The following is a 15773-nucleotide window of genomic DNA, read 5'->3' as shown; positions in this document are numbered from 1 at the left end:
AAAAAAAAAAACAAAAAAAAAAACCAAGGTGTGTTAAGGAATGCTTGTGTACAGATGGGAGTGTCTCCTTCCTGAGATAAGGAGTTCAGCAGGGAGAGGAGCACCCCAAATAAGCTTGGTGGTAGTGGCGGGGGTGGGGGGGATCCTCTGGACTACTTCTCAGACTCCTGCTTGGACTCATCAGGCGGAACACAATTACATCACACCAGCCTCCCTCTTCTTTCCAGCCTTTCACTGAGCGCACACCCTCATGCCCGCCCTGGTTGGGCTCTTCTCAGTGGGCGCACATCCCCTACGCATCCCCATTGCTAGCTACCTTCTCAGGATTTGAAGGCTACGACCACCATCCTGTGTGTCCATTTTCAGGACTGGTGGTTTGGCGGGATGGTTGGCTGGAGAGGTAGCGCCAACTTCAATGCCCTTGCTGCTGTTGCAGGGGATCAGAATTTGGCCCCCAGCACTGGCCTAGGGCAACACATTACCGCCCACAACTCTAATTCCAAAGGATCCAGCGCCCTCTTCTGGCTTCCTGAGGCATCAGCACACATGTGCACACAAACACACAGACACACATAAATAAGTAAATATTCATTTATTCATTTATTTAAAAAAGACCGCCAGGAAGACACTTGGTCATCCTTCCTGGATCAGTTCCAGCTGAGGGGTCATCCCATGTGGAGGACACAGTCTGACCTGAACCATAATGCACAGACCCCCCCCCCCACCTCTCTAGCACACATGCTGTATACCCGTGCTACAGCTGCCAGCAGCCACAGTGAGTGAGTTGGATTCTGGAGAGAGAGGAGTCTGGGGTCTGGTTTCAGCAGATTTTCAGGACACTGAGAATCTCTGAGCGATCCTTGAAGGAAGAACCAAAATCCAATAAATTCCCCTGTCCCTAATGCCCAGTAGAGAGTCTGGCTCCCTAGGGATGCTCTCAATAAATGTTTGATGAGTGGATAGCTCGGTGGTGTTCTCCAATGTAAGAGAGAAATAGTTACATAATACCTTCTAGTTGGGGTAACTGAATACTTTAATATTTATGCAGCGGTTGGAGCAGCGCCCGACACACAGTAAGCATTCTATAGGTTAAATACATGCATGTGAACATAACCACATACATAATAAATAAAAGTGCTGGAGTCGGTGAGGTGGTTCAGCCGGTGAAGTGCTTGTCACAAAAGCCAGCTGATTCAAGTCTCAGATGCCACACAAAAATAAAAGGTCAGAATCGACCCTACAAAGTTGTCTTCTTGCTTGGCTGCATCTGCAACTACAGATAAGCTGATTGACTAAAGTAGCTGGAAAAGGTTGGGGATCCGGGTTTATTAGAAACAGTCCAACAAGAAAGGACAGAGGGCAGAGAGGGCCCTGCCTGATTCCACTCCTCCCCAGTCTCTAGAAGAGATCACCAGTCCGTATCCGGCCAGCACCTTTCCCTCGGATGGTGTGTGTGTGTGTGTGTGTGTGTGTGTGTGTGTGTGTGTGTTGGTCTTTAGAGATTTGCACTGCACTGTTGAAGCAAAGAAGGAGCCCTAGTTCAAGGGCACTGCAGGAGGTCGTAGGTCACGTAGCCCACATGGTCCACCTGGTTCACCTCATGGTCCACCTGGTTCACCTCATTTTGGGCACTCACACGCCAGAAGAATTTGCCATGGCAGAAATAGGCTTTGTCTATGAGAAACAAGAACACACAAGAAAGCTGAATCCTATGCTCCCTTGTCATAGACAAAAGGAACAAGTTTTTTTTTTTTTTTTTGGTTTTTCAGGACAGGGTTTCTCTGTATAGCCCTGGCTGTCCTGGAACTCACTTTGTAGACCAGGCTGGCCTCAAACTCAGAAATTTGGCTGCCTCTGCCTCCTGAGTGCTGGGATTTACAAGCCCCCATCGTGGTTTAAATGAAAATGGACCCTATAGGCTCTTAGAGAGTGGCACTTACAAGGTGGGAGGGGTGTGGCCTTATTGGAGGACCTGTGTCACAAGGGTGGGCTTTGAGATTTCAGATGCTCAAGCCAAGCCCAGTGTGTCTCTCTTCTTGCTGCCTGCTGCTGATGTAGAGCTCTCAGCTACCTCTCCAGCACCACATTTGCCTGTATGCCACCTCATTTCCCACCATGAAAATAATGAACTGAGCCTCTGAACTGTAAGCCAGCCCCCAATTAAATCTTCTCTTTTAAACATTAACTCTTAAGTTGCCATGGTCATGGTGCTTCTTCACAGCAATTGAATCCTAGTTAAGACCACGCCTCCTGGCTCTTCTCTATCTTTCTGTGGCTCTTACATGACAATTCTATCTCTTTTGCCTGCCTGTGAGAGACGCTGAAGGGCACAGACCTTGATGCCCAAAGAGCTGCAAACCTGGCATAGAGTAGGTGGTCCACATACAGGGTGTGAATTAATCAGAAAATTAATGAATGGTTACTATTTTAAAGCTCAGATCAATTTGTCCAACTACATTCATTGGACAAACCCACCCATTCATTCAACAAATATTTACTGAGCACTAGCTATGTAGAAAGCACTCTGAGAGGCCTGAGAAATACAGTAAAAAAAAAAAAAAAAATCCAGAAATGAGCTCAAGATGTAGGAAGAAATAAAATGAAGTAAATAATGGGGGTCAGGGAGAGACTCTCTGAAATGGTAACCTCAGCTCTGAAACCTGAAGGATGAGAGAGAGGCAGCCTGGGGACCATTGAGGTGGGAAGCCTTCCAAATAGGGGACCACTGGCCCCAAGGCCTTAAGGTAGAGAGGATCTTGATCTATTCAAAGAGCAGCCAGCATCGGTGGAGTAGGGAGAATGTCAAGAGTATGGGGAGGAGATGAGAAGTTGGACATACAGACAGGGCCGTGTGAGTTTCTTCTACCTTCGTATTGTTTGGGGTCATAGAACCAGTACCCTCCTCTTCTGATCCCGCCCCACTCTTGAAGACTATACTAAAGGTTACTGGATAATCGGTATGGTTGGAGGGAAGGGTCTGGTTGAAAAATAATAGATTTGAGAGGTTTGAGCCTTTGAATTAGCCTAACAGAGCTCCAGATAATACATTTTCCAGATGGGGAAACTGAGGCCCCAAGAGAAGCAGTGACTTGCCCAAAGACAGCTAGCACTTTCATGCCTCTCCACATATCCTTAGTGGCAGTCCTGCACATTACAGGCCCTTGGCTACTGTTTAATAATCAAGGAATGAGCCTTCTAGAGAGCTGTGCTCTCTGCTGGAGTTCCCAAAAGAGAAAGATATGTAAGCAATCCGGGACTTAGGTCTGGCTGTGTGAACTTGGGGTGCTCTCTACATGGCTCTCATCTGGAACATTCCCTTCAATCTCCAAGGGCTCGCTCTCTCCTGCTGAGAAACTAGCCAGTCGCTAAGAGAGGGAGTCCAGTGTGGAAGACATTTCATGAAGGGACCCTCCCCTGCCAGCCTCAGCAGCCCTCACCTTGGTACTGGAAGATGTCGTGTGCGTTCCAGGGCACACCAGAGAACTCCTTATCCACGCGAATGACGCTCTGGGGATCCACCTTCTGAGACTTCAGGTCGAATCTGCAGGAAGGTGGACAAGCGATGAGCCCAGTGCTGCGGGAGAGTGGCCCTAGGGCTCCCCCTACTGGTAGCCGCGGTCGCTCTTACCTCCAGATACGCCCCTTGCTGAAGAGCAGAGCCTTCCCGGGACGACGCGGGAGAAGCCCGCTGACGTGGGTTACCTCTGGGCCTAGACCCAACTTATCCAGACTCCTGGGGCCCAGCACGGTCTCGCCTGTGTACACCCACATTTGGCGTCCTGCGGAAGAGAAGGGTCAGTGGACACGAAGGTGTGGCACAGTCTCTTTGAAGGGCAGGAGGCAGAAGGCTAGTATCAGAGCTACTCAAGGGGAATTGAAATACAGTACCGCCCCCCAAATGTCAAATCGCATCAGCCGGGCAGGGACGCTCTTTTGCAGTCGCAGTTTCACGGGTTACACTAGGTGTCTGTCCTAAGCTGGTGGGTACTAAGGAATAGATGAGCTAGAGAGGCACAAACTAACCAGAGAAGAAGAAAATCTTCTTGGACTGCGGGTCCTCAAAGGCTGAGTCCAGCGTTGCAGGCAGGGCTGGCCACGTGCGGGCAATAAGGAAGGGGCCCTGTAATGGGCTCCCTCTGTGATTCAGGAACTTCCAGTACCAACTGAGAAGAAAGGAAATATCAGGGCCCCGCGAATCTTGGCCCGAGAAAGTTGGTGGAAGACGCAAGCAGGATCCTCTCCAAACCCCCTCTCTCACCCATACACCCTTCCTCCTTACCCGTCCTTGAAGAAATGCAGAGCGCCCCGGAGCTCAGCGATAGCATCAAAAACATCCACATTGCAAGGATTGTCTGCTGGACTCAAAGACTCTGTAGAGGCCTCAGAAGAGCCCGCAGTAGGGGGCGCTGTAGGGCCAGGTGAGGGGGCGCCTGTAGGGCCAGGTGAGGGGCCGTCTGTGGGGCCAGGTGAGGGGGCGCCTGTGGGGCCAGCCGTGGGGCCCACTGTGGGATAGGCCGTGGGAGGTACAGTGGGACACATAGTGGGAGGTGCTGTCGGCTGTGGTTCAGTTGTGGTGGTGGCTGGAGGCCTTGGGTCAGGCTTAGGGCCACGACCTAAAAACAAGAAAGACACCAGGTAAGACACACGAGTCAGCATTCCTCTGTAGTCCCAGCCCACCACCAAGCCCAGCAATGGTGCCTTCAGTCTTCCCTCGAAGCTAGAGGCTACACGCAGCAGCAAGCCTCTTCTCAAACACCAAGCCTAAGTGTCCAGAACTGAGCTCTGCGGAGATATGGACCGGGTTCACAGACCAGAACAGGCAGAATCTCCCATCCTTTCCCAAGTCAGGCAGGGAGAGTCTTTTGGGTGACCGCCATGTCAAACAGTGCTGCCAGCTGCCTCTGATTCCTAAGTGTAAACATGCCTGGCCTGCTAGGCCTGAAGATTTGGCTCAATGGTTAAGACCACTGGCTGCTCTTCCAGAGGACATGGGTTCATTTCCCAGTACCCACACGGCAGCTAACAACAATCTGCTTCTCCAGCGCCCTCTTCTGGCCTCTGCTGGCTTTGCACATACCTTGTGCACATACATTCTGGCAGAACACCCATACAAATAGAAATCGGTTAATCTTTGGAAGTTCCTTTGGGCTTTAAGTAGCCCAGGTTGGCCTGGAGCTTAGTGTATCTCTCAGGCCAGCCTCAAACTTATGGTAACCTTTTTGTCTCAATCCCCCGAGTTCTGGGGGGTCACAAGCTTGCGATGCCACCCAGCAAATATCCCCATTTTTTCAAAAACAAGAAAAAACAATCAAATGTCATTTAATAAAGTCAGGCATCATTCTACTTCAGTTAGCCCTATCAAAGCCTTATGAGAGCCACGCTATTATCACACGCAACCACTTTATATGGGAGGGAAATGACACACCTGAGTTCACCTATAAAGTGGCTTGGCTCTGACCCTTCTTGCTGAGGAGGATCAAACGCAGGGCCTCACGTCTGCTTTGCAGCGTTTAGTACGTACTCTAACCACTAGGCTGCACACCCAGCCCTGGGCTGGCTTTTGAACCTGGGCCTAGAGTACCATGTCCAAACATTACTGGGCACTCAGGCCCTGACCCAGGTGAGTAATGAGGTTCTGTTTCTCCCCTCCCCTCTTCCTACAGCTGAGCCACATCCTCCCCTCTGCTCCTCCATTTTCTGCCGCCCCCCCCCCCAGCCTCACCATACAGATACTGGATGCCCTTTATGTCGTCTTCTTTCAGAGGGAAGCCCTCGTGGTATTGATACATCGGGTACATGAGTGCTTCCGGCACACTAGAATGATCCAAGCCCAGCGCATGGCCGAACTCGTGCGCTGCCACCAGGAACAGGCTGTACCCTGGAAGGTAGAAGGAGCTTGAAATGCCACCCGCCCTGGCTGCTCCACCTTGACTGCCAGGAGGTGACCCAGACCCCACCCCAGGAGCCTCAGTGTCCCGCCCACCTTGGTCTGGACAGAAACCCCACTTCTTGTCAGTGTCGAAGTTCGATGTGGTCGCACACCAGAGGCGCCCGTCCCTGCGGCCCTCGCTGGTACAGGTAGAGTACTGCTTGCCCAGGAAGACGAAGGGGAAGACGCACAGCTCTCCTGCCGAGTTGCCCCCAACTACGGTCGCGTCCACTGGAGAGACCAAGAATCAAGTGAGCCAGATGGGTGGATCTAATATCGTGCCAGGGGTGGACCAAACTAAGCTGGGCTAGAGAATCTCGATGGGCCTATTTTTTGAAGCCTAGGGGGCGCTGTGGAGCACCGCAGAAGCCGGGAAATACGAATGGGCAGAGCCTAAGATTGGAGATCAAAGCCCAAGGGTAAACAAAGAAGGCTGCCCAATTGGGAGTCAAGGAGAGGAGGTGTGGAGGCAGACGGTGGTTGGTAAATAGAGGAAGGAAATGGATGGATGGAAAAGCCACCTTTGGAGACCAGTACTGGAAAACAGAGCCGGGCTAACCCTGATAGGCGGGGCAGAGGTACCTCGGGTCGGGCAGAAGCCATACAGCTTATCCTTGTCATAGTTGGCTGTGGTGGCGCACCAGCGGTAACCATCCGAGCGGCCTTTAGTGGTGCAGGCAGAGTAGGAGCGGCCCTCAAAGATGAACGGGAACACACAGGGTTTGCCTTCTCCGTTGCCGTGCTCCGTGTAGAGTTCTGAGGAGACCCACGGTATTACTGCCAAGCCCGGCCCCAGCACGCTTCTCATTTCACAGAGGAGACCGGACCCAGAGAGAGGGCGAGTAGCCACACCACTGATGGCAAAGAGGGACTGGAAAGGAAGATTCTGGACCCTTAAAGGCGGCGCCCCGCTCCTCACCCCCAGCGCATACTCACTCTCACTGGGGCAGAAACCAAATTTGCCGTCCGTGTCATAGTCAGCTGTCGTGCTACACCAAGGCGTGCCGTCGTTGCGGCCCTCTGTGGTGCAGGCCGAATAGGAGCGTCCCTCGAAGGTGAAGGGAAAGTGACATGGGGCACCATTTGAGTTTCCATAGTAAGTGGGGATCACTGTAGAAAGGAGGCTAGAGTCAGGGCGGCTGGCCACACGCTGGTGTAAGAAAGGGGAGCTGGGACAGGGGTGGGGGTGGGGGTGGGGCCGATACTGGATGGCTCAGGATCTCACCGGCGCCTTTGCCCAGCGACCACAACTCGTCGTCGTCGAAATGGGCATCTCCCTGAAGGCCGGCGCCAGGGGGATAGGCGTGTGCCAGAAGGCCGTCCTTGCCGTCGAAGGGGTACCCATCTCCGTGCTCTGCAAGAGGCCGGGAATCAGTCAACAACACTTTGGCCTCTTTAAGGGCAAGAGACTGAAGGCGACTGTGTCTCCCGCTGAGCAGCGCACCAGACCTTGAGAAGAGGTGACTGGGACTCCAACGCCTCTGGGGGTTGGGGGAGGTCATTTGTGGAAGCGGCGACTAGGGATTGTGGGGCAGGCATAAGAGCTGACAGACCTGCTGTCCCTTCTACTCTGACCGTGGTCGTCCCTCCCATAGCCTGCCCAGCTCGGGAGTTCTCACCCGCGACACCAAACTGGATGACAATGTCCGCTTCGAGCCCGTACACGCGGGTGAAGGTGAGCGGTGTCACCTCGCCCCACACCGCGAAGGCGCGCGCAAAGGCGTCATCGATCACGTCTCGCGGCAAGTCTTCAGAGTAGTTTTGGATCCTGGAGGTGAAAAGCAGGCGTCGATGGGGGACAGGGCATGCAGGGATCACAAATGGAGGGGGCGGGGCAGCAGCTACACCGGATCGCTCAGTCTTCAAAAAACACAGGGCTGCAGTCTCTCTCCGTACTTGTATTGCTAAGGATCCCTTGTGTTCAGGTAAGCGGGGGTGCAAACTAGCCTCCAGTCCCACCCAGGAACCTTCTTCTAGCCCGACATCTCACCAGTATGTGATGTTATAATGGTCCCACTTGAGGTCGCCTTCGAAGGTTTGGAATCTGCCCACGTCTGGGACACCACAGCGTGGTGAACGAATGGCCTTTAGTGTCTCGCTGTCCAGCTCGCCAGTCTGGGGCAGGGACAGCTGCTTCTGAAGCATCAGCAAGGCGGGCCGCAAAGACTGCTTCTCTCCCATCATCTGGGCTGCCCGGGTGTAACCATAGCGGTACAGGTATTCCTGTGGATGGAGGAAGGGGCAGAGACATCGCAGTGTTGTGGCACCTTGGCTCTGGACCTCTGGGCCACATGCTTAGGGACTCTAAACCCAGGGCACCAGTTAGTTCTTCCTGCACAGCTAGAATCCCCCTATCCTGAGGACAGCATAGCTCCTGGACCTCAAATGACATAAACCACGCCTACCCCACAGCCCCCCTAGAGTTTTAACTGTTCACTGCCAACCTGCGCCATGTCACAACCCTTCGAAGCCGGACCAAATCTGTCCCTCCAGCAGACCCGAATCTGCCCAGAGCCTCCAGACCCATCACCCCCAAATCCAGAAAGCCTATCTGAGTCCCCCTTCCTTGGGAGAGGGGACATCTTCCTCCCCAGCCCTCCCCAGCTATCCACCCAGCCATCTGGCTACCTCTGCCAGCTGGGTGTCCGTGAGGTTGGAGGTTTTCAGGTCTTTGGGGAAGACCACAAAAGTCGGCTGGCGCTGGTGAGGGGCAGCGGAGCTGCAGCCTAGAGCCAGGAGCGCCAGGAGCAGGGGCTGCCAGGGGCTCATGGTGAGGACGGCAGCTTTCTGGCTAAGGCTGCCTTTGCAGAGATTTTAAAGAGGCACTAAAACTGAGTCAGTGACCCCGCCCCTCCCCTCCAGGCTTATGCTGACTCAGCGTGTGTGTGTGTGTGTGTGTGTGTGTGTGTGTGTGTGTGTGTGTGTGTGTGTGTGTTTACACTACCCCCTCCCTTATGCCCTACCCACAGTCCCCCATTGCCAAGTCAGGCAGGACCCCAGACCCACAGGAAACCACAGGACGCAGAGAAGCGGTTTAGTTTTTGCAAACTGTAGACTTTGTGGGAAAGGAAGGAGGGTGCGCCGGATGGGGGATTCACCTAGCCCTAGGTCTGAAGGCCCTGACTGATCAGCCCAGTAGAAGACTGGGAGACCTGAGGCCCGAGACCCCTTTTCCTTGGGCTTCTGAGACACCCCCTCCCTGGCCAGAGGGCAGCCTGGAGCCCCTCCCCACACTGTAGGTTCTATCCTCTCATCCCCGCCCCCTGATAGAGTCTTTGACTCAGCTTCCTCTCCTGGCCTCTGGGAACAGGCCCTTTGAGGCAGGATTTGGGGAATTCCACGGGGCAAACCCCTTGCCCCAGCAGGCTGACTCCTTGGGGAAGGAAAGATGAGCCTGGGGGGGCCTGTGGGAGCAAGCAGAAGCTTCATCTTTCTCGAGCTAGCTAACACCATCCTTCGTCTTCTGTTCAAAGAACAAAAACAGACCCTTTGTCCCTCAAGCCCTTGTCCCTATATTGATCTGAGGACACACAGATCTCGGAAACACAGAAAAACCACTTTCAGCAGTGTTCACGGGACCTCAGTTGATGGTGTCAGGTTTGTGATTGGAAATTAGGAGACTGGGGTCTTGGCTCTAAGCCTCGGGGTGACCTTCCTCTCCCGAGCTGTGAGGTCATCATGGACCCTTCCCCTTCTCCAGCCCTGCTCCACCCAGGAAAGCTTTGGCACAGTCTTGCCAATAGCCAGCAGCCCCCTGCCTTCCATCCTCCCTGCCTCCCGTCCTCCCCGCCTGCCACCATGGTGGAACAGGGCCTTTATCTGCCTTCAGCAAGCTGTTCTGATTGAGCCTCCTGTGTGCCCAGACCTTCATGTGCTTCCCAACGAAAGGACCCGTGAGCCGGAGAGAGGGAGCTGGGTGTGCTCCCAAGCTCCCCTTAGATGCTTCTCACTGGTGATCCCCAGCACTGAATTGCAGTCCTGAGTCTACCGTTTCCCAACCTCGTCATTTCCCAACTACCTTGGGCAAGACATTTCACCTCCAAGCCGCAGTGATAATTCACTTTTTTGATTTATTGTGTTGGACACTGTGATATGCTCTCTACAAACCTCTCCTATATATCTTATCCCCTATGTGTGTATATGAGTCTGTGTGAGACTGTGTGTGTGTCCATGTGTGAGTCTGTGTCTGTGTGTGTAAGTGTGTGAGTGTGAGTCTGGGTCTGTGTACGAGTGTGTGTGTGTGTGTGAGTGAGTCTGTATCTCCATATGACTTTGTGTGTGTCTGCATGTGTATATAAGAGTCTGTGTGTGAGACTATGTGTATGTGAGTCTATGTGTGAGTCTCTGTGAGTTCATGTGTGTGTGTGTGAGTCTGTGTATGTGGCTATGTGTGTGTGACTATGTATGTTAGTCTGTGTGACTGTGTGTATGAGTCTGTGTGTATATGTGTATATGTGTGTGTGTGTACATGTGTGTGTACGTGTGTGTGTGTGTGTGTGTGTGTGTGTGTGTGTGCCCAAGCCTCTAGGGTCTCACACATGCTAGGCAAGTACTCTACAACTGAGCTGTTCCTAGCCCTTGTTTTTGTTTATTTGTTTTAGGGTGTGTGTGTGTGTGTGTATACATGTGTGTGTGTGTACATGTGTGTGTGCAGGGACGCACATCCATGACTGCCAAGGCAAGAGGAGATGTTGGCTGTCCCCCTCTGTCATCTTTCCTTTTGTTCCTTTGAGGCAGAGTCTCTCCCTAAACTTAAGAGCCCAGGGATTTGCAACCAGGCTGGCAGCCAGCAAAGCCTTAGTAATCCTATCTCTGAGTCTCCATCTGCCAGGGTTGGAGGTGAGCAAGTGGGTGCCATGCCCATCTGTTTACATGGATGCTGTGGCTCCGAAGTCAGGTCCTCATGCTTCTACAATGAATGCTCTGACCCACTGGGCCATTTCCCCAGTCCACCCTCCATCTATTGAGACAAGGTCCAATTCGAGGTCAGGCTTGTGCTGAACTCCCAACACCTGCCTTTGCCTCCCAAGCGCTGTGTCATAGGTGTGCGCACTATGCCTGGCTAACAAGGTTAGTTTGGGAGGTAACTCTGGCTTTTCTAGAATAGGAAACTTCAACTCAGAGCGGTCAAGGGACTTGCCCATGATCTCAAGTCCCCCGTGATCTGAGTTAAAAACAGAGAGCCAGGGTTCAAGCCTCGATCAGCCTGAATCTTAAAGATCCTCAACTGCTGTAGGGGCCGAGTGGATCAGAGTACAGGTGAATGAAATAGGTGAGTTTCCAGGGCCTTGCCACCTGAACCCTTCTCTTCCCCTGCTACCTTAGGACCATAAGGCTGGAGGCTCAGGACTTTGAGGGATCACATGCTGAAGACAGGGACCCAGGGCAACCATATTACAGCCCTGGGACTGTGGGGTCAAAGACTAATATAAGATTTGAAATAGAAACAAAATAAGAGGATCTCTCATCCTGATCTTCATCAAGGTGGCAGACAAGAACTTCAGAGAAATCTATGCAGTATTCCCATCTTGCCAGCGTTAAGGATGCTGTACATGTAGATGTCATGTCTATGGACTATGCCATGTCTCTGTTTGTCACATCTATGTATGTATGTATGTATGTCCTATCTATATGGTATGTTACATCTGTTATATGTCACATCTATGCCATATGTCATCTGTGTTGTATATCACATATATGTCATATCTATGTGGTGTGTCCTGTCTGTGTTAGATGTCACATCTATGCAGTATGTCACATCTATACCATATGTCATACCTATGTTTGTCTTGTTTCTTGAGCTTTACACCCTTGGTTTTGTTTTTGAGGCAGGGTCCCACTATGGAGACCTGGCTGGCCTAGATGTAGCTGTGTGGACCAGCCTGGTCTCAAACTCATAGACATTCCCCTGCCTCTGCCTCCTGGGTGATGGGATTAAAGGTGCCCCACCACACCCATCCAGCTTGGCATCTTTATCCTTGGGGCTGATGGTCCTTTGTTTGGGGATGTCCCCAGACACACGCAGTGTGTCTAGAGGTGTCCTCACCCTCCCTTCCTCCTAGTGCCAGCAGCACCACCCACACCCATTGTGACAACCATTGATGTTACCAAATGTTCCCTGGGTGAGTGGGAAGAGAGGAGCCTCTGGTGTGTGCTGAGTTTTCTTCATAAATGATCCGAAAGTTTCATCAAATACTCAAACCATTGGTGAGGATCCTCGATTTTTGTTGTTGCTCTTCTTGTTTGATTGATTGGTTTTTGTTTTTGAGACAGGGTTTCTCTGTGTAGTCCTGGCTGTCCTGGAACTCTCTCTGTAGACAAGGCTGGCCTCGAACTCAGAGATCCACCTGCCTCTGCCTCCCAACCATGGCGATTAAAGGTGTGTGCCACCACACCCAGTTGATCTTCACATCTTTGATGACTGTTCAATTTAGCCGCACCAACACTTGGAAAGTGAAAGCAAGAGGAGAGAGAGTTCAAAGCCAATCCGTAATACATAGCAAGTTCGAGGCCAGCCTGGGCTGCATGAGACCCTCTTATGAATAAATAAATAAGCCTCCACTGTGGTGGCAAATGCCTTTAATCTCAGCACTCAGGAGGCAGAGGCAGATGGATCCCTGTGAGTTCAAGACCAGCCTGGTCTACAGATCGAGTTCCAGGATAGACAGGGCTAGACAGAGAGACCCTGCCTCAAAAATAAAACAAAACAAGCTATTGAACAGGTTTTTGTTGAGTTTCACGAGCTAAGCATTATGCTAAGAAGTGTGCTATGTCCTCAGGTGTCAGAGGAAGGTGGGTCAGGAGTCTAAGATCATCCTTGGTTGCATAGCAAGTTCTAAGCCAGCCTGGACTACTAGAGATCCTAGGTTCTTTTCCCCTCCTCCTCCTCCTCCTCCTCCTCCTCCTCCTCCTCTTCCTCCTCCTCTTCTTTTGTTTCTGAGCTAGGATCTCAAGTTAGTTTCCAGAGAGCCAGTGAGATGGCTCAGCAGTTAAAGGAGATTGTCACCAAGCACAAAGAGTCATCCCAGGGACTAACATGGTAGAAGAGAACCAGCTCTTACAAGTTGTTCCCTGAGCTCTGAGCACTGTGGCACACACAATCCCATACACAAACACACAGAGATGAAATGCAATACATAGTGTGTGTGCATTTACATGTGTGTGTGTGCTCATGTGTGAAAGTGCTTATATATATGTATGTGTGTGTGCTCCTGCATGTGTGTACATGTATGTATGTGTGCATGTATGTATGTGTGCGTGTATATGTATGTTCCTGCATAGTGGGGGCTGTGTGTGTGTGTGTGTGTGTGTGTGTGTGTGTGTGTTGTGGTTTGAGGCAGGTCTTACAAGGAAACACTGGCTGGCCTAGAACACACTCTGTAGATCAGGTTGGCTTCAAACTCACAGACCTGCTTGCCTACGCCTTCTGAGTACTAGTATTAAAGGTGTACCTTGCTGTGACTGGGTAGAAATTTGGGGGAGAAAAAAAAAAGAGTCAACAAATACCAACACCACACATGGAGGTGTCCCGATCTCTTTTACTTTCCTTCATTGTGCAGATGTGGAAACAAGTTCAGCAGAGACCGGGACTTAGCAGGCAGAGTGAGTAGGCCGATGGGGGCTCCCACTCGGGGACTGGACTGCCTAAATCCAAGCTTCAGCTCACTGTGTGACCCCAGCTATCAACACAACCTACCATTTCTCCCATCTTAAAAAACGGTGCTAATAACAGTGTTTCCCATGTGGGCCTATTCCAGAAGTGCCTGGAACAGAGGGTAAGCTCTGCTCGCCTTCAGGATTGCTGCTGGTTCTTACCAACTGCAGAGAGAGAGCCCAGGGCTTGGAATCCCCTACCCCCAACTTCCTCCTTTGCCAGCCCCACACATACACCCTGCTCACACACACACACACACACACACACACACACACACACACACACACCATGAAGGGGAACTTGGGGGAAGCTTGGTTTTCAACACAGCCATAGCAGGAAGTGGTTCTGGTTACCACATCCCTTCCCCACTTCCCCAGCTCCCCCTAACACTACAACAGAGTTTAGCTAAGGACCCAGGAAAGAAGACAGAGAGCAGGAAGTGCCCCCCAGGAGGCAAAAACCTGACCCCCTGGAGCTCTGATCTCTTGACCTGGAGTCATTGTTTGGACTCTGAATCCCTTCCATGAGCATAGGGACTGGGCTAGACCTGGAGTCCTGAGTCACTCACTGGCAGATGACACAGCCATTGGAAGGTCTCCACAGCAGGGATGACCTTGGAGATAAGGCTTCCTCTGTGTAGAATGGGGGAATTCTAAGCCGGCTTCTCTCAAATTTGCCAAAGAGGAAAGGGCCAGGTAGGCCTCAGAGGCTCTGACAGGCAGGATGTGAGGGAGACATACTCCTTGTCTGAGATGAAACAGATGCCCCCAAGGAAGTGTATCACTAGATCCCAGGCTCCCACCACAGCCGTCCCTCCCAGCCCCACCCCCAGGATGGAGGCAATCCCCCAGTCTGACTCCTGGATTATTTCCTGATGCTAAGCCACGCACGTCTCCTCCGTCTCCTCAATTGTCTGTGCTTAGCATCTTGCACGGAGAAGTACTGACTTTGGAATTAGTCCTTCTGGCTTCAAACCCCAGCTCCTAGCACTTACTGTGTGGCCTCAGGCAGAGACTTTGCTTCTCTGTAACTCCATTTCTTCACCTGTAAAATGGGGGAAGACTGAGGTGTAGCTCAACTGTGGGGTGTGTTCCGCTTGCTCAAGGCCCTTCATTCAGAGCCTGGTTCCCAGGAATCTACTTCAAAGAGTAGCTGAGGATTTTGTGAGACTCCGAGTCACAAACTTTTAACAGTGACTGACACATGTCAGGCATGGAGGGGGAGGGCTCTGAGGACTCCTTTGCTCTAATGTTCTCATCTTGTTACAAATAAGCATTCATTCATAATTCCACTTCAGAGAAGAGAAAATTGGAGTTCACCCAAGTCCACACAGAGAGCAAAGGGAATCGCCAGGGTCTCAGTCCAGCCACCACCAGGACCCCAACCTTCTCCCAAGAGTCTGCATGTGTCCCAGGTGCCTCTGCCTGAAGCAGTTCTAAATCTGTGCACACGGGCACTGGACAGTTTACCCAGCAGGGCTCCAGACCTCGGTACAGCACGTGTGTGCTGCGGGGTGGACCCTCTTGAGATCCAACTTGGATCTGTGCTTTCAGAACCCCTGACACCCACCACCCACTGGAAGCAGAGATGGTGAACTGTATTCAGAGTGACAGTCACAAAGCTTAGAGAAGTGCTTTTTTTTTTTTTTTTGGTTTTTGTCTTGCCCTTTTGGCACAAAGTCCCATGTAACCGGGCTGACCTCAAGCTCACTGTACGGCTGAGAATTATCTTGAACTTCTGAACCTCCTCCTTCCATCCCTGGGACACTGGTATCAGAGATGTGCACTACATACCTGGGTTTATGCAGTACTGAGGATCCAGCCTGGACTCTGGGAGAAGCAATCTACCAATAAACTACACCCCTAGCCCTTTGTCTTTTGAGGCAGGGGTCTTGGTATCCAGCCCAGGGTGTCTTTGAACTTCTGGTTCTATTACCTCTGCCTTTGGAGCATGGGGGTTACAGAAATGTGTCACCATGCCTTGTTCAGAGAAGTGTTTTAAATTGCTCATTGTCCCCCAGCTGGCAAGTGACAGGGCCTTCTGACTCTAAGTCCCATGCTAAGATCGGGTCACTGGTTCAGTCAAGAAGGAAGTCGGTATGTGTGTGGTGGAAGCATCTGGGTTGGGGATGGGTGCTCAGAAGCCAGGTCGGGGTGGGGGACATGTCTCAGAACCAACAGTGGGTGTACC

The 15773-nt window shown here is 51.8% G+C and overlaps 1 protein-coding gene across 1 annotated transcript; it reads right to left on the bottom strand.

Annotated features, from left to right (window-relative positions):
• Positions 1–573: 573 nt before the first annotated feature.
• On the bottom strand, positions 574–8731 carry Mmp9 (matrix metallopeptidase 9). The gene is made up of 13 exons (XM_021193308.1): positions 8558–8731; positions 7920–8152; positions 7549–7697; positions 7155–7283; positions 6866–7039; positions 6512–6685; positions 5984–6160; positions 5723–5878; positions 4280–4613; positions 4024–4163; positions 3629–3779; positions 3438–3541; positions 574–1674 (listed from the first exon to the last, which is right to left on the bottom strand). The coding sequence occupies exons 1-13, from the start codon at positions 8696–8698 to the stop codon at positions 1541–1543; spliced, it is 2196 nt and encodes a 731-aa protein (XP_021048967.1). The 5' UTR covers positions 8699–8731; the 3' UTR covers positions 574–1540.
• Positions 8732–15773: the final 7042 nt, after the last annotated feature.

The sequence above is a fragment of the Mus pahari genome, chromosome 3 (assembly GCF_900095145.1).
Source record: "Mus pahari chromosome 3, PAHARI_EIJ_v1.1, whole genome shotgun sequence".
Taxonomy (NCBI): domain Eukaryota; kingdom Metazoa; phylum Chordata; class Mammalia; order Rodentia; family Muridae; genus Mus; species Mus pahari.
Note: the sequence above shows the minus strand (reverse complement) of the source record. Positions and strands in the feature narration are given on the sequence as shown.